Below are 25,633 nucleotides of genomic sequence, written 5' to 3'. Positions count from 1 at the left end.
CTTGCCTTCATCCATGCTTCTTGTTTTCAGGCCTCCTTTGAAAGAGTTTTACCAGACCTTTTTGGGCGACTGTTTCCTTTTACTACCGAGTGGTATCCATTTGAGGGCTACTCTGGAATGGTGGGTATCAGGGAGACGAAAGATATGTCCGACTAACCTCAACCTTCTTTCTGTTATGATATCTGAGAAGCACCTTTACCAAGATCTCTTCAACACTTCCTTGTTTGTGATATGGTCTCTCCAAGTGATTCCAAGAATCTTGCGGAGGCAACATTGGTAGAACACGTCCAGTTGATGTGACACCTTTACTATTCTCTTCCATGTCTCATTGACATAAAATTGCAATGGGCACAACAATGGACATGTAGAGTTTTAGCTTGGTGGCAATATTAATCGTGGTTAATTTCCATACTTTGCAGAGGTGCTAAAAACTGAGGCTGCCTTGCCAATTCTTGTGCAGACATCAATCTCAGCATCACCTTCCTTGGAGAGTAAGTGTCCGACCTAAATTTAGGAAATGGTTGGCTTCCTCAATGTTTTCTTGACCAACTTTAACCAACTTCCTTCCTTGACCAACCAACTTCCTCAATGTTTTCTTTGTTATTGTTGTGTGATAATGGTTTTGGTCGTTGCGCAGCTGATGCGAAAGCCCACTTTGGCACTGCATTTCTCCAAGCTAGAAGTCATACTGCAGCCAAGCAGAATCTTCAGCCAATAATGCAACGTCATCTGCAAGTCAAGGCCTGTCAAGTGATGTTGCTACCGTGAGATGCTGAAGTTGGCACCTGTCATGGCATTCCTCATTACAAAGTGAACTGGCATCCGTTGAAGACAAAGTCTTCGATATCCCCCGCCATAGTAAATGAGGATTAACAAACTTATATTCCCTAAGCATGTGCAATATGTATGTGAAGTTTCCCCTTGATCTGACCAGCCGTTCTGGAGAAGAAGATGTTTGAAGGTTTTAGGGTAAATTAAATATGGCCACCAAACCATGTGACCTATCAATTAGAAATTAACAAACTTCTCAAAGGATGTTTTGGGGAGAGTGTATGTGAAATTTTGCCTTAATCTGTCCAGCCGTTCTGAAGAAGATTTTTAAAGTTAATTAATTTTCAATCCAAGATGGCTGACGAACCATGTGACCTATGACATCATAAATTTACATTCTGCCTCCAATCCTCCAGTGGAATACGTGTGTGAAGTTTTGTGTTAATCGGATGAGGTGCGTTTTTCTATCCAAGATGGCCACCAAACCATGTGACTTGTGACATCATAATTTTTACTATGTATGTGGACATGATGGAAGATGATAGTTGCAAATTTTCGCTTCGTTAGGTTATGCGATTCCAGAGAAAACATTATTTAATATTTTTGTTGAATCCAACATGGCTGCCAAACCATGTGACCTATAAATTAGAAAATATCAAAAGGCAACAGTTCACCACTTGCTTGATATGTGCACCAAATTTCATAAATATATCTTGAGGGGATTTGTAGTTAAGCTCCGGAAACGAAATGTGACGGACGGACGGACGGACCCCATTTCTATATCCCCCGCCAACTTTGTTGGTTGGCAGGGGATAATAACAAATTGATGAGCAAAGGGGAGAGTATACACCCTTGGCATACTCCTGTAACAATATCAAATGAGTGTGTAGTCCCAGAGCTGGTTTTGATGCAGCAATTGGAGTTTTGGTACAGAGCTTTAACGATATCGATATATTGCTGTGGGTTTCCATAGTGTTCTCATGATCCATAATGACTGTCAGTGGATGCTATCAAAGGCTTTCTTGAGGTCTATGAAGTTGATAGTGAGTGGCTTCTGATATTCCATTCTCTGTTCAATGATGTTCCTCAATGTGAAAATCTGCTCTGTGCATGATCTTCGAAAACCAGACTGTTCCTCACGAAGGATTTCCTCCACATCTTCCATTAATCTGTTAAGGAGCACTGTGCAAGAAACTTTACCAGATACAGATAGGAGTGTTATACCTCTCCAATTGTTGCAGTCATGAAGATTTCCTTTTTGGTAGCCGAATGATTACCCTCGTCTCCACTCAGTTGAAACAACTATCATTTTCCAGACCTTATTGAACAGGTCTGTGAGCTCTATGATGACGACATGCTGTTCATGATTCAGAAGCTCCGCTGGAATTTCATAGCTGGATCTTATGCTTCCTCTTTGGTGTCCAGGTGTCCCATCAGGAAACGCATTCAATATGTGCCGCGAGTGACATCACTGCCCCACGGGAAAACACCGGTGCTGCAGGTGGAGGGGGGTGGGGGAGGGGTGGTCCCGGTTTCAGTCAGGACGTTGGAGCCAGAGTCAACAAGTGCAAGGTGTGCAAGGGGTCCGTCGTATCCCCGCCTATTTATTTCTATCTCAGCTCATCTTCATTGCCAATTATTCATCCCATCATTCTTTGCCAAGTACTCACCTCTCCCTTCCACATCGGATGCATGATGCCAGCATATGTACTGTGGGGTGTTAAGTCATTGATAAATGAGAGCGGGTCTGTTGCGTCAGGGATAAGGGGGAATGTCCACGTGATGTAATTGTTGTACACGTCTTTCCATTGTTTTCTCTGCTTGTAAGTACTTGTTTCACCTGCCATTGGGAATACTTGGATTTTTGTTCTTGCAACTAATGGCCATTTCTTTAAGAAAGTGTCCTTACTTATTCTCTCTGTTCTGATGACAGCATAAGACTGCTGAGGCATTTGGCCAGCTTAGATTCGTTATCCAAGTTCAATCTCAGACGTGGTTACATGACGTTGGTTCTGCTTGGCCGGTGGACTAAGGTCTTTTGCATAACTGCCGGTACGGTATCCACTTGGGCTTTTGCATATGGTAACACAACTCTGAGCATGGAATCCCGTGGGAAGTTCTGGAGCAACTGGCGATTGTGGTCTCTTAAATACATGCCGTCCTCTTGGAGTTATCCAGAGGTGATGTCCCAAAAACCATCGCATTATATATCGTTTTTGGTCCCATCTCTCAATGATGAAGAATAACTTAAAGAATTAAAAATTCTTGTATTCGGATTTGGATCTTCACCAAAATCGAATCGATTCGTCCTTGTCACACACCCAATCTGCACCAAGTTTTGTCCGAATCAATTCATAATTTTTTGAGATATCGTACCATATATAGTTTTTTAGCGCACTCATTAGTGAAGTTGGTTGCAATTCATAATTTTTTGAGATATCGTACCATATATAGTTTTTTAGCGCACTCATTAGTGAAGAAACATTCAATAAATTCTCTGATCTGGATTCAGATCTTCAGCAAAATTGAATCAATTCATCATTGTTGCACAACCAACCTGTCCACCAAGTTTCGTCCGGATCAGTACACAACATTTTGAGATATCGTACAAACAGAAAAACTGATGGGTGAAAATATAACCTGCATCCACCTTCAGTGATGGAGGAAACCAGTCTGTGGACAAATGTGGTGTGGAGACAAATCCAGGTGGGAAAGTTGTCAACCGTTTGGGAAAATGAGCAACCAGAGTGGCAATGTCCAGGTGAACGTGTGCACTTGGGGTAAGCTATGACAGCACAATGACTCTTGGGGAGGAAATTGGAACGAGCAAGTAAAATAATTGAGTTATGAATGGTTAATGGTGGATAATAAAGATCGTGGGTCAGAATTGTGGATGAGAACAGAATATGGTGGTATAATGCTTGCTTGAAATCCTGGAGGAAAGAACCCATTTCTAACAGAAAAGAAACCCATTTTCATCATAATATTCAATGTGCTCGCTTACAAAATGTTCTACCTTACCAGCACAATATAACATTACATTGCAAAAATCGACTAACCGTAAAAAGATAAAAAACACAACACAATTACCTGTTCCCTCTGGTTATCGTCCTCATTTTCAATTTCAATTTCAATTTCCTCCTCATTCTCCACCTGCTGCAGTTCCCGTTCATTGCCTTCCATTTTTTCTTCCTCTTGTCCCTTAGGTGAAGAGCTTGACGTTGCATCTTTGTCTTCATCCTTATCAGCTAAATGATAAGGTGGTTCCTCATCTTCCTCCATGTTTTCTTTTGCAGGCCAGACGTTGGAAGAAGTTCCTTGAAAGAAAGTTCAATTTGCACAAACATATGTACCTCATGTGTTTTAGTTATGAAAAAGACTACAATTGGAATCCCAAGAGAAGAATTGGAAATTTAATGTTTTGTTGAGTTGAGGTCTAATTTCCCATTGAAAGGGCAAACTTTTTATCTGGATCATGTTGTTGTGACAGTTTTCATTGATGAAGAAGTGAAGACAATTTTTTTTTAAATATTATATGTATTGTAACAGTCACCGGTCCGTCAAGTTGCCTGGTTCAAATCTGATGAGTTGCTTAGCAACTAGCTCAGCCACCCAGCACAGAGATCTCCGATTGGGTCCCACACCCAGCGTCGTGTTAGCGTGCTAATTGAAATCTCCATGCTGGGCGAGTGACAAGCCAAGGCAAACATTGGACAGATATTATCCTTTGGCCGAGTAATCAAATGTCCGCGTGATGCAGAAACCATCGTGGTTCAAGACCATGGCCAATCTCTATCTCAAACAGATTTCCCCCAAACCACAAGATGAAACCACCGTGAGCAAGCAGAACAAGTCAGATTCAACAAGTATTGGTGGTGTGGTGTGATGGAAGCACATATATACAAAACAAGCCATCACAATGATAATTCATAATCCCAATAATTAGTTCACCCCTACCGAATATGCGCCCTTGAACAGTCCAGGCAAATGAACAGAACCTTAAATAACATATGACTTAAGGCCTCAGACACACATAACAAAATACTCTGATCGTCACAAAGACAAGCAGGGTTCGCTCGGCCCAAAGACGTTTATTTCCTTGAGGTTTGGCAAAATAAAAACACTCCTCCATTTCACCTCGAGCACCGGCACATGACCGGAAATGACCAGTCACATCGGAGATAGAAACCGGACATGTGCCGAGGCTCGAAGTCTATTGGCTTAAGGAAACCTGCTGTGAAGTGGGTAAAATGTCGCCTGAGACCGGGTCTGCTCTTGCTTGTTGCTGAAGTTCGCAGAGTCGATGTAGTTTAATTTTTGGTTGGAAGTGTTTTCTTCTTTAAAAAAAAAAATGTGTGTATATATATATATATATATATATATATATATATATATATATATATATATATATATATATATATATATATATGTAATTAACCGCCCCTCCCCTCTCTGGAAGCAGAATGTCTGAGTGGAAACAAAAAGGACGGGAATATTCAACGGGATATTGAGGGTATCAGGGTAACATTTATATGAGATATATTGTTGAGGGGGGTGGGGTCAGGAGGCCCCTCCATGAAAACGCACCTTAATATAATTTACTGGATGATGACGTCGTTGGCATCCAGATCGGGAAAATAGAGTTAAACTCGTCAAAAAAGAACATTAAAAAAAATGAAAAACACATGTAAAGCCAGGAATCCCCCAAAACACAACCAAACAAGTGAGGAAGGAATGACGAGTTTGGAATGACACCACAAGACAACAGCACAATCCTTTTCCAAATTGCCATCATATCTTTTGACATTTTTCCATCTCGCTCCCTCTATTTGTCCTGCAACTCCGCTGTTGGTGTCGTCCCCCCCCCCTTTCCCCACTACTGTTCCTTTTGTTCTGTTGTCCTGAGGATTCAGTGTTCGAGCTCTTCCACGAGCCTAGACTCTGAAAACAAAAAAGTCACAGGTTGGCAACCATTGTGCAGGCTTGATGGGCAGAATGGGCTCTTTCTTTGTTCAAGTAACTTCGATGGGAAGTCATCCATGATATATTGTGAACCATGGTGTTTGTCCATGTGTTTGTCTGTATCCCATTTTTGGCAGCCCCTTTCAATGCCGAGTTTGAAAAGATCAACATTCACTTTTGAAATGATGCAAAAAGAAGTATGAATAATGTTGATGCCAAATTTTATTTCGCAAACAGCATATTTTGCCGTATTTTTGGACAAATCCAACCCGATGTTGCACCACCATTTCACTGTGGGCGTTCGAACTAGTTCAGAGATTTGGCTCTGAGTGAAACTAATAGTGCAACATAATTAACCATTTTAAAGTTGATGAAATAATTAAAATTGCGAGATTAACTTACTTTTCCAGTCACTGGGGATGGATATTTTTGCTGGCTTTTCCCGTCACTGGGGACGGGTAACTCTTCCTCGTTTATCTGCAGCAAGGAAAGGTGCCCGGTGTTGCACAGCAACACTGGGTACCTCCTCCCACATCTTCCTCCCACATCCCACCCCTTCCTCCTCCCACCCTTTCCCCTCCCCAACCTCCTCCCACCACCTCCTCCCACCCTTTCCCCTCCCACCCTTTCCCCTCCCCCTACCTCCATCATTCATTCTATCGCTCCCATATTCCTTCCATCCAACCTTTGCCCTCCCTCCTCCTACACCACTCCTCCTTCTCTCCTCCCACCCTTTCCCCACCCTGCCCCATCCCTCCTCCTGCTTCCTCACACCCCACTCCCATCCCTCCATACAACAGGTAAGATAATAGATAGCAGAGTTCTCACCCTCTGGGTGAGTCGAATTTGTGCACTACTTGCTGAAAAAAAGTACTCTGTGTTTTGCAAGAAGATTCTAAATGTTTGTGGGGAGTGTGCTTCAAAGGTTCGAATATCTCAAGCATGTAAGAAGGGTCTAAAAAAAGTCCAAGTGGTACAAACCTCTAAATGGTCAAGGGTCCAAGCTGTTTAATCTGTCTGAAGGGTGTAATGGTCTTATGGGTCTTTGGGGTTGAAAGAGTCTTTGGAGTCTAAAGGGTCTTTGAGGTCTTAAGGGTCTTTAAAAGCTGAGGTGGTGGTTGAAAATACCCTCAGGACAATTCCCGGTCGGACTTGGTCTGCGCGTCAAATGTGGTGGTTGTCAGCCCAGCAGTCTTTGCAAAAAAAGCCAACAGTCAGACAGACGACACCAAATTTTATTTATTGGATAAACTTATGAACCGGACGTGGTCTCAGACTTATTTTGCTTGCTCCAATGGTTTCATCTGTTGGCTAATGCAATCTCTTTGAGATAGAGATTGGTCGCAGTCTCGTACTGCTTGAGTTCCGGCATCATGTGGGATTTGGTTGCTCAGCTAAAGGTAAGATCTATGCCATGATTACCGTCGGCATGCCACTCATTCGGTGCAGAGATCCAAATCTGCACGATGACGTGGCCGTGGACGAGAGTATTCTTACTGGGCATTGGGAGGGGGGTACGAGGCAGGGGATTAACGCGGTTGCTCAGCGAACCAGGCAACTGTGTCGGATCAACTGACTGTTCAGCTAAATAGACCCTTCTACGGCATGGCATTCCAATTGCAAAATAAACAACAAAAATAATTATATTGCAACAAAGCATACATCCATCATTTACAAATAAAAGGCAATATGTGTGTGTCTCCTTCATAACTCCAAAACCATAAAACCTAGCAGCCTGAAACTTTGCATGCATACTAAGAAAACTCCAAGGAAGTGCAAGAGTGAAAATTGTTTTTTGGGTTTATTGAAACACCTCTTTTGAAGATAATTAATGGCAGTATTTAATTATATCCTTCACAATCCTCAGACACCTCGCTGTCTGGGGTCTTCAGGCGTTTCCTGGGTAACCTCACTGGGGTCCGAAGCTGCCAAATGTTTTTGGCCTGCCCAACCACGCTTTGGCTTGGAACAGGCCGCAACGATTTCTAAATGATAAAGTCTATTTTTTTCCCTACTTTCCTCACTCATTATCGAATGCCTGTTCATCATAGCTATGAATCGCTGGATATATTGCAGTGCTTATAAATGCCTGGAGATGCCAGTGTTTGTGGCTTTATTTCATTTGCACACATGAATAACCAAGATAATCTCTTAAACCTAGCAGAATTACAAAATGTGAGCTCCAGATATGAAAGTATAAGCAGTTCCGACTCCGAAAAAAAAAAAAAAGTGTAGATTTGTCCGATTCAGACATTGCCTGGGCGTTTTCGGATGCTAGTTGTAGACAGCAATTGATAATTGCTTGCCAAGCCAGGCATTCCATTGGAGTGCTTGCTTGAGTGCTGAAGCCACTTACCGAGCTGTGCAGTACAGTTTGTGTCAGTTGATAGCTGGACAGTTCATGTCCCGATCGGGACGTAGAGTCCATAGTTACTACAAGGTAGAGGTACATATATATCTGTATGGACATGCCACGCCTGTTACAGGTGCCATGGGGGCAAAGTTTAATCCCGTTTTATGGAGGTTCTCAGGTTTTCCTTTGTCTTCGCGACTGTTTCTAAAGCCTTTGGCTACCGGATTTGCTTTACAAAGTTTATATGTTTCTCTTTATGAGTTTCAAAGCAAAATATTGTCACGATTGTGGAAATTCGCATTTCACCATAAAGAGTCCTCAGTTGAGATATATCAATAAGTCCATGTGTAGTTAGCCCAAACCCGTTGTATAGAGGGAATTTATGTGATCCATTCGGGCTGCGATCCTTCAGTTAGTCGTTTTTCTTTGGTTATTATTAATTTGGTGCAAGTACAACAACGAACATCGCCACAACCAACATCTCACGATCACGCCATTCACTACACGACACCACCTTCCACAACTACGATACCACATCTTCGCCACTCGCCATTCAACGAGCACCGTGCGGGCGCGTGCAAGAACAAAAAGCACTTGTGGAGCCTGTGGGGTTTTCCCCACCTGATGCTTCCGCCTGAATCCCCCCCACCACACTCGGTGTGGAGGGAGGGTGCGGCGGCTCGCTCCCGATTGGTGGATGCGCGGCGTGAGGCGGTCAGAGTGAGGGCACGCCCCATTTCGAGAGGCTTCTCGAAACGCCTCAAAGGGAGGTGGAGCCGAGAACGGGGCGGAGCGACGGGCGGAGCCACGCTCAATAAAAAAGACGGACATGGGCGGGGCGCACCCTCTTCTTTTCTCCTCTCTCTTCTTCACTCGTTGTTGCTGAGTCTCCTGTCATCTTGGTCCTGCGCTCGCGGCTTAGCGAGCGGCCTGCCACGCGGGAGGCGCGGACGTGAGACGTGGCAGAGCCGGCTGTGGGGCACGAGCCTACGCGTCCGGACGAGGAGTGCCGGAGAGGGTTCGCCGGCCGCGAGGGAGATTTGAACCAGGCGCGACCATGCTGAGGTCGCGGGGAGGGGGACTCGACGACGTGCAGGGAAGTCACGACTTTCTTTTTCCTTTGCTTTTTGTGTAAATGTGTGCGTGTGGCGCCAGTCCGTCAAGTTTAGAGCTGTATAAGTGTGCTTGTGTAAATAATAATATTCAGTTGTAATTCTGCATCCGTTCTTGCTTTTGTTCCTTGTTTGACTGTATACGTGAATGATTAATTGTTGCTGCAACTGTAAATACGTGCTTTTCGTTTACGTGCATTAAATGTGCATTGTGTGAACTGTTCCCCGTTTTGTTGCGTCTTTTCTCCCCTTATTGAAATCTCCATCTTGCATCACGTAAGGGATTGATAGTGGGTTTAAAACGCCAGGTAATTAATCGGAACCGTCAAGGCCGACGATAACTCCGCTCGGTTATCCCTGTAATACGGAACGAACCGCTTAAGTGGTTCGTGTCCGGAGTCGGCCTGTGGCGTGGTACAACTCCTCGGTACGCTACTCGCGCGAGTACTTAGGTAACTCGACCATTCGGCGATCGGACCCTATTTCGCGAGGGTAGAATGCGGACTGAGTTGTGGTGAGGTTAAACCCCCACCCGTGACTGGCTCTGGGCGGTAGTTCCTGGAGGGTCACGACTGAATTGTCCGTTCCGGTGGGCGAGGCGGCCGCTTTTGGCTACACGCGGTCGATCGCACGCCGGCGGGCGCGAATTCGCAACAATACATTTGATTTTACATTTGATATAATGCCCGATTTCTGAGCCATTTGTCGTATCAACGTATTTTCTAAATTACTGAGCCAAATTTATTTCCACCCATCACACGCAGCTATTTATAAAGATTAATGTTTGTTAACATCTCCCTGAAATGTCTATATAAAAGAAACATCGTTTTTCGGTGAAAGCTACTCAAGGTTTCTGGGTTGTATACAGTACGTATTGCAGTCGGTAATCATACTAACTCCAACCTGCCGATTCCTGAAAAATTGCCGATATCGGCCAAGCATGTGTGGTATGGTGTGTGTTGTTCACAAAGCATAACATATATTCTCTCCCTGCCTCTGTGTGTGTGTGTGTGTGTCTCTGTGTGTTTGTCTCTCTCTCTCTTTCTCTCCCCCCCCCCCCTCCCGACAAAGTTTTCACATTTTAATGCTACCTGAGCTTATTTCATGATGCTTTCAAAGAAAACGTAATATATAGTCTTCACATACTACTCCAAAATGATAAAGATAAAAACGCAGATAAAATGTGAATAAGTTAGATTAACAGAAAAAAAAATCAATTGATTCCCAAATGCATAAATATTCAAACCATTTGTCAAATTCACCCGAAATCACTTCAGGAGAAAATTATTTATTTGAAAGGTTACAAAATAAGTGTAACAGGTATTGGTGGTTTAACTTAAAAAAATTAGATCCCCTACTTATCGAAGAAGTTTAAGGTTCAACTCACTTGGTAAACGAACAAGGCAAACATGAAGACCAAGTAGCTTTCCAAAGAAGTTTGACATAAAGTTATGGAGAAGCACTATTCAGGAGAGGGTTAGAAGAAGATTTGAAAGTCACTCATTATCCCTTTCAGTACGGTGAAATCCATCAATAAGAAGTGGAAGACGTATCATTCCTCCCAGACTCTACCCAGATCAGGTCGCCCATCCAAACTCAGCAGCTGGGCAAGCAGGAAACTGGTTCAGGATGCCACTGTAAATCCAACAAGGCCTTTGAAAGATCTGCAAGGCTTTATGTCTGTCTGAGATGGGGGTCAGTGTTAAATCAAAAATATCCCATTCCCTTCACAAAGCTGGTATCTGTGGATGGGTGGCAAGAAAGAAGCCATTACTGAAAGAGACACATCTAAAAGCTCGTATGGAGTTTGAGAAAAAGCATCTGATGATGCTGCAGGCATGTGGAGGAATGTTTTGTGGTCAAACGAGCCAAAAATTGAACGTTTTCAGGGGTGCAAATTAACGGCCGCCCGGTCGCCAATGGTGCCGAACTTTTGTGCTGGGCAGTACTGCCTTACCTGCCTGGCTGGTGAATCACTGGTGATTCCTGTTATTTTGTACAATTTGTACGAGCTTCTCTACTAGTTTTCTCAACTTGAACTACTGTTTTTGTCCACAGAAATCCGTAGAAATCACCGGTGATTCTGCGGCGGCCATTTTGTCTGTTTTCATCTCGTTCCAAGTCACGCGTGATTGCGCGAGATTTGACGGTTTAGCGCGGTTTGGACGCATTTTCTCATGCCCAGGTTGGTTAAATGAGTGAATTTGGGTGAATGAGTGAGTTTCATGGGTGAGGTTAGGTGAATGAGTGAGTTTGATGAGGCTTTTGGGTTAATGAGCGAGTGAGATGAATGAGTGAGTTTGATGGGTGAGGTTGGGTAAATGAGTGAGTTTGATGGGTGAGGTTGGGTAAATGAGTGAGTTTGATGGGTGAGGTTGGGTTAATGAGTGAGTTTGATGGGTGAGGTTGGGTGAATGAGTGAGTTTGATGAGCGAGTTTATATGTGATGTTGGGTGGACGAGTAGTACCCCCACCATTGTCCATCACCCACAACCCCCCCTCCACCGCATCGTCCATCACCCACAACCCCCCCCCCCATCGTCCATCAGCCACAACCACCCCATCACCCACAAAAATGCCCCCCAGCACTACTCACAACCCCCTGCCCCCCATCACCCACACAAAAAGGTCCCCCCCATCACCCACTACCTCCTCCTCCCTGCATCATTCCCCCACCCCCACCCCACTCATCAAACTCACTCATCCATCCATCCAACTCACTCATCCACCCCACCTCCTCCATCAAACTCACTCATTCTGCAAACCTCCTCCATTAAACTCACTCATCCAATTCATTCATCCACCCAACCTCCTCCATCAAATTCACTCATTCACCAAATCTCCTCCATTAAACTCACTCATCCAACTAACCTCACTCATCAAATTCACTCATCCAACCAACCTCATCCATCAAACTCACTCATCCAACCAACCTCATCCATCAAACTCACTCATTCTGAAAACCTCCTTCATTAAACTCACTCATCCAACCAACCTCACTCATCCAACCAACCTCACTCATCAAACTCACTCATGTGAGTATATTAAAAAGTGTTTGATATCAAATTGACTTTTGTCTTTATTTTATCGGGCCGGTAGAAATTCTGCTGGGCCGGTAACTTTTTCTAGTCACCGGCCCTGCTGGCCGGTGGATAAAAATGTTAATTTGCACCCCTGGTTTTGGTCTCAATTAAAAGTGTTACGTCTGGCGGAAGCCGAACTGCACATCACCCAGTTAAGCATGGTGAAGGGCAGCAACATGTTATGGGGCTGCTTTTCATCAGCAGGGACTGGCAAGCACGTCAGACTAGAAGGGACAATGAATGGTGCAACGTTCAGGAGAATCCTTGATGAAAACCTGCTTCAGTCAGAAATGAATCTGAAACTGTGGAGGAGAGAATGATCCACAGCACAAAGCCAAAGCCACACTGGAGTGGCTGAATAAGAAGAAAATAAATGTTCCTCAGTGGCCCAGTCAAAGTCCTGACTTGAACTCAATTGAACATTTATGGCAAGACTTGAAGATTGCAGTCCATCGATGATCTCCAAAAACTTGGCAGAACGAGAGAAATTCTGACGTGAAGAACAAATGAAGATTTCACCATCTCACTGCAAAGCTGGTAGAGATCTACTCAAGAAGACTCAGAGCAGTCATTGCTGTAAAAGGTGCTTCCACCAAGTACTGACCTGATATGAGGGGTTGAATACTTTTGCAACCAGTGAATTTTGATTTGTGCATGCTTTTTTGCAGCTATTCCTGACATTGTAACTTCCTTCAACTATACTCGTTAGTATTTAGTTTTATCTTTTCAGTTATGAATAAAAAAATTCATTTGGAAAAATTGTTTCGACATAATTCCTAATTCATCTAAATGTAGCATTCTTGGTAGGGGGCTTCATAATTCATCCAAAAATACTTTCCAGGCCCCTGTAGTATATACTAGCAATCACAACCCGTTACTTCGCTGACGGGTCAATAAAGTGGGGAGGGGGATAGAGGGGGGAGAGAGAGAGAGAGAGATAGAGAGAGAGAGAGAGAGGGGGGGAGGCAGGTTTTGGGTGATAAGGGGGAGGGTGGAGGGGACAGAGTGAGAGAAAAGGGTGGGGGAGATGAGGAAAAAAAAATATACAGGTGAGGGGTGGTGGTGCGGTTAGCAAAGAGAATGATTCATGATGCTTCATAACCGAACACGAAAAAAAAAAGTGTCAGAACAGCTGTACACACATTCCACTTTCTGGAACCCATATATGGAGATAAAACACACACACAAACACACACACACACACACACACACACACACACACACACACACACACACACACACACACACACACACACACACACACACACACACACACACGACGGTGGATACTTCGAGACCTGGGAGAGATTCGTTTCACCTTCTGAAACCCACATACACAAAAAAACTTCAGCTTGGTCAATGGATCGTGACCCCTCACTAAAATGAAGGTGGATACTTTGAGCCCGCTCTGGGAGAACTCCATTCCACATTATGTAACCCCATCTGAAGACTGAGTCAGACAGACAGACAGACACACGGACACACAGACACTACCTTTTATTAGTATAGATTTACCTTAAACGATTCCAGGACCGACACACCGCATCCACTTATTTATTTATTTACCGTAAATTATTTCACGACTGACACACCACTTCCAATTATATCATTATTTTCTGCAAACGATTCCACGACCGACACACTGCCTCCAATTATATATTTATTTTCTGTAAACGATTCCAGGACCGACACACCACGTCCATTTATTTATTTATTTAACTTAAACAATTCCAGGATCGACAGACGACATCCAATTATATATTTATTTACCTTAAACGATTCCAGGACCGACACACCACCTCCAATGATTTATTTTCTGTAAACGATTCCAGGATCGACATACGACATCCAATTATGTATTTAACTTAAACAATTCCAGGATCGACATACGACATCCAATTATTTATTTACCTTAAACGATTCCAGAACCGACACACCACCTCCAATGATTTACTTATTTACTGTAAACTATTCCAGGACTGACACTTTCGACACTTACCGAGTCGGGACGATATCCGATCCTAAAAAGCGAAGTAATATTTCGATGAAATACTTTAATTAGTCCGTGAAAGTAGATCGTGGAAAATTGTCTCATATAATGCATGAAATCGCTCCTACCTCCTAATTTGAAAACTATAGCACTAACAAAAGTGATGTCCACAACGATTCGTAGCAATTATGAACAAGCATTCAAATGAATGCATTGAATCGTATCGCTCAATGAAGCTGGTTCCCTGAAATAAACATTGCAGAAAATCCACAATTTTTTTTTAACGTCCATTTTTATTTTTTACCAGATTTGGTTTGATTCCCTGAAGAGGACCTCGCGAAACATCCGGAAAAAATAGACATGTCTGACAGCCGCTATGGATCGGCAGTCCCTCTGGGGGACAGGGTGTGAGGTCTTGCAGTGAATGCGTTAAATCATATAGCTCAATGAAGCTGGTTAATTTTGTTACGGTCCTAAATTTATGTTTACTCTTTTCAATTCTCCAAACAGTAGAAAAAGATAAGTTTAACGCTTTGGAAATTACACATTTTTAACCTCCGCCATCGAAGATCGGAGGTTACTGTTTTCACCCCTTTCTGTTTGTTTGTTTGTGAACAGTTTTACAGAAAAATTCCTCGACGGATTTCGACGAAACTTGGTGGGGGGGTTAGGTCTGGTCCAAGGATCATGCCATTAGATTTTGGACTTGGTCCAAAATCCAATATGGCCGCTATAGCGGCCATTTTGAAAAAATATTTGAATTTTTTTTTGCATTTCTACATGTTTTAAGTGATTTCCAACCAAAAAAAAATGTTGGAGAAAATAAAATAAAACTTGGAAAATTTTACTATTTTTCAAAAAAATTTCATTTTACTTCAAAAATATTTGAATTTTTTTTGCATTTCTACATGTTTTAAGTGATTTCCAACCCCCCTCCACCCAAAAAAATTGTTAGAGAGAAAAAAAAACAAAATCTTGCAACTTTTTTTCAAAAAAATTTCATTTTATTTGAAAATCTTTTTTTTTTTTTTGCATTTCTACATGTTTTTAGTGATTTCCAACCCCCAACAAAAAAATTTGTTAGAGAAAAAAAATTTTGCAGCTTTTTAAAAAAAAAATCTCGATTTTTTTTTTTTGGACATTTCTACATGCAGTCGATATAGTTTAGTTTATTCAATCGTGGTTCAGTAGAGTCTGATCCGTTTTGACCTACAATGAATAGGATATCAGGTTCACTTCAGTGACCCAGCAGTATTGGCGGCGGAGGTTTTGCACTCTACCGAGTGCTCCCCCTCTGCCGTTAGTCTTGTGTATGTAATGGAGGAACATGGCTTTGCTTGTTTTAAAGTAAATAGGTATATCGGCTTGGTTATAAGACTCGTTATTTCTTTAAATTATCAGATTTCACAATAGATTTCGAAATTTATTTAGTCCGGACGATATCCAATCCTAAAAAGTGAAATAATATTTCGATGAAATACTTCAATTCGGCCGTGAGAGATGATTGTAGAAAATCGTCTCATAATGCATGAAATCACTCCAAGCTCCAAATTTGAAAACTTATAGTACTAACAAAAGCGATGTACACAACGGTCCGTAGCTATGATGAACAGGCATTCTATATGAGTGAGGAAAGTGAAAAATAAATGATCGTTAATAAATCGTTGCAGCCTGTTCCAAGTCAAAACATGGTTGAGCAGGCCAGAAATCATGGCAGCTTCAGACCATCCATCCATTGGGACCATACTCTGTGCAGAGTGTTGGTGTTGCCGAAGCAGTCTCGTTGGCTATTGGCCACAATCCCGGACGGATCGCCACTCCGACACAGTATACCAGCATGCTGGCACTCATTTTGCCGACCTCAGAAGGATGACAGGCAGCATCAACCCCACCTGGTATTAATTCAACAGAAAGTGGGATTTGAACTCAGGATCCAAGGATCCCAAGCCCACCACCCTAACCATCAAACCAACACCACGCAACTTCAGACCCTGCGAGGTTACCCAGGAAACACCTTAAGACCCCAGACAGCGAGTTGGCCGAAGATCGCCTGATGATGGACATAATTACATTAAGCCGTTAGTTATCTTTAAAAGGGGTGTTTTAATTAACCAAAACACCCAATTTTCACTCTTGCACTTCCTTGGAGTTTCCTTCATATGCATGCAAAATTTCAGGCTATGAGGTTTTATAGTTTTGGAGTTATGGAGGACACACACACACACACACACACACACACACACACACACACACACACACACACACACACACACACACACACACACACACACACACACACACCATTTTATTAGTCCAGATGGATATGTGCATGTACTGCTCGTTTTACTTATTAGCGTACCTGGACTTTAGTCTCGTGAGATTGTGAGTGAGTGAGTGAGTGAGTGAGTGAGTGAGTGAGTCTGTCCATAAACACTTCAGTCACTTTTGCTTGAACCAAACACTCGATTTTGATGAAACTTGGCCACAAGCTTCATATCTGATGCCGAACGAAGGTGTATTGACCACATCAACATCTGTGCTCATTAAGGGTGTGTGCGGTGGAGGGGGGTGTTGTTTGACCCCCCCAAAATAGGTATTTGCTCTCTTCTCCGAAACTGCACACAATTCTGATTAAACTTGACCACAACCTTCATCACCCATGATGTACCAAAGTGTATCGACCACATCAAAATCTAAAGTAAGGATTCAGAGAAATTATCCAAATGCATGAGAGCAATGGCACTCTTCCAGTATGCTCAGGTTGGTCTGGACACATCTTTCTGGAGCCCAAACCAACCAACCTGAGTCCTTAAAAATATAATAAACTCATCACTACTCATTTCATTCAGTGAACATGGATCAACAAAGCTAAACATGGATCAACAAAGCTGAACATGGATCAGCAATGCTGAGCATGGATCAACAAAGCTGAACATGGATCAGCAGTGCTGTCCGAAGAAAATAAATTGATGACATGCATGTACCAAAGGGGTTTTTTGCTCTTCTTAATGCTGATATTCCTACCTTGACGTTTCAGATAACATTGAAAAGGTCTTTGAAGAAAATGCCGAATGCGTTTAAAGAAAATCGTGTTCTTTCGTTCTGCCTGCAAGACAGTATAATATATCAGAGTATCACTTTATCATATGAATGTAATTAGCTCTGCACACACATCGTTTGGTACACACGAAGCACAGAATTTGTTACTCATGCCATCGTGATTAATCATATCAAAATTCCATTCAACACTGAACGAACATAAAAACCAAACACATACCACACAAACGACACAAATAACAAGAACAAAAAGAGCAATCAGAGATTGCAGACCCTCACCAAGACTTCTTTTGTGTGGTGTATTTTGTGTGGTGTATTTTGTGTGGCGTTTATGTAACGGTGTGTTACGTAATTAATAAGAGACATAATTAGAACTGTCACTTTATAACTGCTGGCAGTGATGACTGGGTTCCAAGACGTCCCGCTTTGATGCAACCCCCACTTTGATTGGACACCTGCCCTGACCCATGATGTTTTTTTAATTACTATTATTCAATTGAATTCAGAATGGGATTAAAATTAATTCAATTCAAATCAAATGGAAGACCAAATAGGTGCAGTCCTGCATTGGAGAAATCAGAAGGAACCCAAACAAGCACAAAACAATGATGAAGTCATCAGGAGGAAATTAGATAGCATTTGCATTTCAGGTGCTACTTACCCTCAAACCCATCCAGGCACAGCCAAGTGAGCCTTATTCAATTTATTTTTATTTTTTTAAACAAAACAAAATAAGAACCAAGATCAAAAAATTAAATAACTCCGGCTGCCAGACCATGTGTCCGATCAAGTTGAAATTTAAAACGTGCATTCCCCATCACCACTGGGTCATAATTTTGAAGTTTCACTTCGATTGATTAAGTGGTTCCAGGGAAAACATTTAATATTTTTCTTTAATCCAATAGGGCTGCCAAACCACATGACCAATTATTCTTGAGTAAACTCATACACACATGCCTTGGGGAACATTTATGTGGTTTCTCCTCGATCTGTCCACACATTCTGGAGAAGATTTTTATGTTTTAGGGTATATCCAATATAGCTGCCAAAGCGCATGACCAATGACATATGTGTGACCCTTTTGTTCCTCATGGATAGGTGGTTGTATGTGCAAAGTTTTGCCTTGATCTGTTCAGCCATTTCAGAAAAGATTTTTGAAGGATTTTTTTTACAAAAAAAACAATATGGCTGCCGAATCAAACGACTGATTATGTCAACAAAAATTTTTGTGGACTATTTTATACTGAGATGACCCAAAAATTTTTCGTACTGATTGGATGTAGCATTCTGCATATGCAATTATGACGCCATAATGAGGCACCTTTGACATCATAAAAAAATCACTTGCTCGCCATGAGGAGTTCTTGCCATATGCCAAGTTTCAATTTTTTATTGGTGCAGTTTCAGAGGTCCAAAGCGTTTCCATTTTTCAAACATAGCTGCCACACGACGTGACCTATTATGTCATAATTATCATTAAAACATTCTACATGAGTAGTCGCACTGATTGGTGAAAATTTCGTCTCAATCCGACAGGCGGTTGTGGAGAAATACACAATTTCTGTGCAGACAAATAAATAAACAAACAAGAAGACATCGTGCTGAGCACGAAACTTGCAAAATCCATAAAACAAATTTGACCTCAAAAATAATTGGTGGTTGAATTCAGTGACCAAATATGCAACTCCTCTTCAAATTTCAAGTCAATTGGATGAAAATTGAGGATTTTAGAAATCTCACCTAAGTTGTTGAGCTTTGGCCTATGTTGACCTTTTGACCTCAAAAACAATAGGCTTCTTCTTTAGGACAAACTCTACCATGTGGTGAAGTTTCGTGAAGATCGGTTTAAAATTGTGACCTGTCGGTGACAAACAGATAAACAGACAGACAGACAAACAGACAGACAAGCCGGTAGGTGACATGGGTGGTCGCTAGACTAAGGTGAATTTGAAATATGCAGATAAGAGAACACATCAGATGGCATTTTTGTCGTTCGTTGTTCCATATAGGAACATGACGAGCAACTGTCCATTCATCATTTGTGTTCGATTCCCCAACCCTACGTTGGGGAATCCCAACGCGAACGTTGGGGTGAAAGCACATAGTAATATAATTGCATACTAGTCATACAGTTTTTGATGGATGGGGCTGAAAATTTTTGACAAAGAGTTTGATTATAGTGCGCATAAAAACGCGGAAGGCGATTTTTGATTTTCGAAAAAAAAAAATTCGGATTTTTTCAAAAATTTTAAAGTCCCGTTGCAAGGCAATGGTGGCGTCCATAGCAACGGTGCTCAAAAGCATACAACTAGATCCTGGTATGAACCTACCAGTAAAGTTTCATCAAAATCGGTTGTCTCCTCTGGCCTCCAGAGCTGTCCATTACATACAAACAAACAGACATACATTCAGACAGACGGAAAACCTGAGACTAAGGGGAGTCTAGCAATCACCCAAAAAAATCGACTGACCAATATACTTGAAAAATCTTCGATTTTGCAAGTGACAAACGGAAGGACCCAATTGCAATACCCTCTCCTTTGGTGAGGGTAATAAACCAATTTGTTGGTCAAGTTTAAAAACTAGAGGCTGTGTGACAATTAAAAGCTTCAACACACAAAAATATTTAGATGAAAAAAATCCAGTACTCTGACATATTTTTTCCTTATAGGAGCAAGGCTCATGGAACAGCAAGGTAGAACTGATCGTGTGACAAACAACAGGGTAATGAACGGACAGGAAAAGAGGATAGGTAGGAGGGAGGCTGATTGGCCTGGGCACATCATGGCTCTGTGCCTTCCTCTTTGACTTGGTTGACTGGAGAGTTGCAAGTGCCGTGTGTCCCACTCATTGGCAGGCAAGACCTCACCACGTCACCCCTGATCCTCATCCACCAATTTACTTTTATGAACACTTTCACTTGCATTTATTTTGTTCAATTTCCTCCCATTATGATAATCTCTACATCAGCATTTCTCAACCGGGGGCCCGTGGCCCCCCCAAGGGGGCCATCGGCCTTCGACCGGGGGGCCATGAGCGGACACCGAAAAACTGCGATTCAGAATGCAGAAGCTTGTAATGTACAATTAAGGTGACGAGTCTCCGGTCATAGTGTCAAAGTAAAAAGGGTAGATGAGTTTAACCACGATTTTAAAAGAGAAGGCGGAGCCCACAGAGCATTCATAGTAAACCAATGATTACAAAAACGTTAGAATTTTGTTTTTTCAATTTTTTTCTCAGATGTCGAAGGTTCGAAAATGGAATGACAGCTATGTCAAGTTTGGATTCACAAATGTCAGTCGAGATGGCGTGGACTGCGCACAATGTCTGCACTGCTCGGTCATGATGTCAAATGCATCACTACATCCTTCCAAACTTTCAAACCATCGTGACAAGATGCATCCCGGAAGGAAGGAAGATAATATCGACGCTCTGTCTGTGAAACGATCACGATATGACCGTGAAGCGACACTTCCCAAATTTGGATTCCGGCCAGAAGAAAAACCTGCTCTTCAATCCAGCTACTAAGTGGCATACCGAATTGCGAAGTGCAAGAAGCCGCACACTATTGCTGAGGACCTTATCAAGCCATGTACAGAGAAAATGGTGGAATTGATGATCGGACCAGAGGCGAAAAAGAAGATCCAGCAAGTTTCGCTCTCTAATGACACGATCCGACGACGGATTGACGACATGGTCGCTGATGTGTGCTGTCAAATTTGCTCCGAAATCAAACAAAGCACACTCCAGGCTAGCCTTCAATTAGACGAGTCTACCGACACCGCCCCAGAGAGCCAGTTGATCGCCTTCGCTCGCTACGAGAGAAAGGGAAAGATGAAGGAAGAGTTCTTGTTCTGCAATACCCTACCAACCACAACGACAGCGGCAGATATCAAAGCTATTGTGGACTCTTTTTTTTTTGAAGCTAATGGACTCGGTTGGCAGAATTTCAAGCACATTTGTACTGATGGTGCCCCAGCGATGGTCGGCGTCAAAGGAGGGTTCGTCACGCTTGTGAAGAACGAATGGCCCATGTGACGTCCTCCCACTGTTCGCTACACCGATACACTCTTGCGTCAAAGACTCTTCCGCCTCGTTTGCTGGAAGTCATGGACGTCGCGGTCAAAGTGATCAACTTCATTCGTGCGAAGGCCAAAAATCATCGGCTCTTCCAACTCCTGGCCAACGAAATGGGAGCGGAACATGTTGGACTTCTGTTCCACACCAAAGTCCATTGGCTACCGAGGGGGAAATGCCTCTCTCGGCTGTATGAACTCCAGGTTGAGGTGGAAATCTTCCTGCGAGACAACGAAAACAACCTCCATGTCCACTTAGACAATGAAGAGTTTGTCATGATGCTCGCCTACCTGGCCGATATATTCGGCCGACTCAACGAAATGAACCAGTCCTTGCAAGGCCGTGATGTGACAGTCAGTGACGTTCAAGACAAGCTTGCCGGACTGTCTGCTAGAATGGAAGTCTGGCAGGCACGAATCAAGGCCGGGTCCACTGCCTCGTTTCCTTTCTTCGACGAGCACCTGCAGACGCAGAGGATTGAGCTTCCCGTCGGCATCAAAGATTGCATCGCTAGACATCTCGACAATCTCTCCGCTGAGTTCAAATCGTATTTTGACGATGCACCGTTGGATGTTCCGTGGCACAAAGACCCGTTTCACGCCAAAATTGAACCTACTGAAGACGAAGCAGAGGGGCTAGCAGAGTTGAAGGTTTCAAAAGCAATGAAGCTGGTGTTCAGTTACAAAGAAGACCACTCCACCTTCTGGCTGTCTGTTCAGGATGCGTCTCCACTACTCAGCAAGAAGGCATCCGTAATGCTCATTCAATTCGCCACAACATATCTTTGCGAATCCTGATTTTCTGACCTTCTTCTTCTTCTTCTTTTGGCTCCTCCCGTTAGGGGTCGCCACAGCGGATCATCCGTATAATCCGCATAGTGATTTGGCACATGTTTTACGCCGGATGCCCTTCCTGACACAACCCTGGTCGCCTCTTACGATACAGGGATATGGTACACCTATTTTAACCGGGGTATACACCGGCCCAGTACACTGGTACTCATGTCGCCGACCTCGGAAGGATGACAGGCTGAGTCAACCCCCTGGTGTATTAATTCAGTGGTCCAACGGGGCTTGAACTCAAGACCTTTTGGATCCCAAGCCGCTGCCCTAACCACTGCGCCAACACCAGGCTATATGGCATTGAGTAAACATCCTACAATAAAGGATGAAAAACATAAGAGGGTGGTTTTGACTTTGCATGAGAGGATTGACATTTGCAAGAGATTGCAGAAGGGGGAAAATAGGAACTTGCTGATGAAGGAGTACAATGGAGGTTCCTCTACCATCTACAACATGAAGGCACAAAAATAAAAGTTACTGCATTTCACTGCAAGTTCGGAGACATATAAATCGGTGGAAAAGCGGAATACTCAACATAAACCTAAACTGGAGCAGTTATAGGCCATGTTATACAATTGGTTTCCACCAAAACATTCTGAAGGTATCACTGTCTCTGGGACACTTCCACTCGGAAATGCCAAATATTTTTTATAATGAAATGCATCCAAATGAACCCTATGCCTTTTCTGATGGCTTGCTCTCCTGCTTCAAACTCTGTCATGGAATAAGACTTGATGTATCAGGTGAGAAGAAATCGGTGGTCCATGAATCAGCAGAAAAATACTACAAGTCCTTTAATAAATTAGCGGAAGAACACAAATCGTCACCAGATAAAATATTCAACGCGGATGAGATGGACCTTTTCTGGCGGTGTTTGACTTGCTGGTGCTGGTGAAACAAATGCTTCGGGATTTAAACAAAATAAAGATCGAGTGACTGTGCTTATCTGTGCTCACCTGTGCTAATACCGCCGTGACTCATTGAGTGAAAATTTCCGTGATCTGTAAATCTAATTGGCCAAGACTGTTTCAAGGCCAAACACATTTCCCAGTAGAATACAAAGCGCAAAGTAATACTTGGATGTTCAAGGAAATTTTCCATCATTGATTCCATCACACATGCAGAAAAAAAAATATCATAGCAGACATAATGACTGAAGGTAAAGAATGCGACCTCCACAAACCCACCGTGGAAGCTCAGTGATGATGACACACAAGATAGGGTTGAAGTGGACAAACAAGTTGAAGTGACGGAAGTTTAAAATAATTCTGAACTTATGTACAGTACACTTCATCCACAGAAACCCAAGCGAAAGTGACAAAGAATCAGAAAAAGATGTTTGTGAAGAGGTAAAAAAAATAACATGGGCTAATGCTGCTTCAGCATTCGATACTTTAATCCAATTCACAGAGAGGCAGCCTTGTTATTGAGCACAGGAATGTGTGCAGTTGCACAGTTGCACAATCGACACCATTGTCACTTAATTCAACCTACCAATTATTTTAAGGTCAACATAGACCAAAACAAAAGGTCAACAAAGGCCAAAGGTCTGCAACTTAGATGAGACTTTATAAAATCCTCATTTTTCATCCCATTGACTTGAAATTAGAAGAGGATTTGCATATCAGGTCAATGAATTCAACCACCAATTACTTTTGAGGTCAACATAGATCAAAAGGTCAACATAGGTCTAAGGTCAACAACTAAGGTGGAATTTCTAAAATTCTCAATTTTCATCTGATTGACTTGAAATTTGAAGAGGATTATATTTAATGTCACTTAATTCAACCTACCAATTATTTTAAAGTCAACATAGACCAAAACAAAAGGTCAACAAAAGCCAAAGGTCAGCAACTTAGGTGAGATTGTATAAAATCCTCAATTTTCATCCGATTGACTTGAAATTTGAAGAGGATTTGCATATCAGGTCACTGAATTAAACCACCAATTATTTTTGAGGTCAACATAGATCAAAAGGACATCATTGGCCGAATTTATGAAATCCTCAATTTTCATCCGATTGACTTGAAATTTGAAGAGGAGTTGCATATTTGGTCATTGAATTCAACCACCAATTATTTTTGAGGTCAAATTTGTTTTTTGGATTTTGCAAGTATTGTGCTCTGCACGACGTCTTCTTCTGGTTTGTCTGTCTGCCTGTGTGCAAGATATCTGAAAAAGTTGTATAGGATTCAGATGAAGTTTGGTGGGCAGGTTGGGTATGTGCCAAGGGTCAACAAGGAAAAACTTGTCATAAAGACATCAAGACAAAAAAAACATCAAGACAACTAAAAACTGATTAGATTATGATTAAGATCCGGATCTGGATCCGACTACTAGAATTTTTTAAACAATTCTTCACCAATGAGAGAGAGAGGGCCAAAAACTATAAAAAGCATGGTATTTCAAAAACGTATTGGGCCCGATATGTTTTCGTGGATTAGGCATTAAGTGGTGGAGGTATGTGCTCCACCGAGTGCCCTTCTAGTTTCCGGTGTCAGAGGCTATGTTTTCACCCCTCTCTGTTTGTTCATTACTTGCAATATCGAAGATTTTTCAAGTATATTGGTCAGTCGATTTCGTTATTCTGTCTGTCTGTCTGTACATCGCATACAGGTCACAACTTTAAACTTATCTTCACAAAACTTCACCACATGGTAGAGTTTGTCATGAGAAAGAAGCCTATTGTTTGAGGTCAAAAGTCAAAAGGTCAACAACTTAGGTGAGGTTTCTAAAATCATCAATTTTGATATGATTGACTTGAAATTTGAAGAAGATTTATATTTCAGGTCAATGAATTCAACTACATAATTATTTTTGAGGTCAACATGAAAGAAAAGGTCAACATAGGCCAAAGGTCAACTTTGGTGAGATTTCTAAAATCGTCAATTTTTATCTGATTGACTAGAAATTTGAAGAGGATCTATATTTCATGTCACAGAATTCAAGCAGCCAATTATTTTTGAGATCAACATGGACCAAAAGGTCAACATAGGCCCAAGATCAACAACTAAGGTGATATTTCTCAAAACCTCAATTTTCATCCAATTGACTTGAAAGTTGAAGAGGATTTAAATTTCAGATCACTGAATTCAACGAGCCAATTATTTTTGAGGTCAACATTAGTCAAATTTCTGAAATTGTCAACTTTCATCTGATTGACTTGACATTTGAAGAGCATTTGTATATTTGGCCATTGAATTCAACGACCAATTATTGTTGAAGTCAAATTTGTTTTTTGGATTTTGCAAGTATCCTGCTTGGCATGACATCTTTTTCTTGCTTGTTCGTTTGTCTGTTTGTCTATCTGCCTTTCCCCAGGCTATCTCAAAATGTTGTGGACAGATCCGGATGAAATTTGGTGGGGAGGTTAAGCATGCGACAAG

General features: G+C 42.2%; 1 protein-coding gene across 1 annotated transcript in view; it reads right to left on the bottom strand.

The window, feature by feature from the left end:
• LOC147018647 (sperm motility kinase 2B-like) overlaps window positions 1–25,633 on the bottom strand; it is an 84,705-nt gene that overhangs the window by 7,230 nt on the left and 51,842 nt on the right. Inside the window, exons 9-10 of the mRNA XM_085898533.1 lie at window positions 17,296–17,377; window positions 3,862–4,088 (exon numbers count right to left, since the gene is read on the bottom strand). Coding sequence (XP_085754659.1) covers window positions 3,862–4,088; window positions 17,296–17,377 — 309 coding nt within the window. The remainder of the gene's footprint in view (window positions 1–3,861; window positions 4,089–17,295; window positions 17,378–25,633) is intronic.

The sequence above is a fragment of the Eptatretus burgeri genome, chromosome 10 (assembly GCF_056783735.1).
Source record: "Eptatretus burgeri isolate ZD-2024b chromosome 10, Ebu_testis_v1, whole genome shotgun sequence".
In the NCBI taxonomy this organism is placed as follows: Eukaryota; Metazoa; Chordata; class Myxini; order Myxiniformes; family Myxinidae; genus Eptatretus; species Eptatretus burgeri.
The sequence above is the reverse complement of the archived record's forward strand: the minus strand, read 5'-3'. Positions and strand labels throughout refer to the sequence as shown.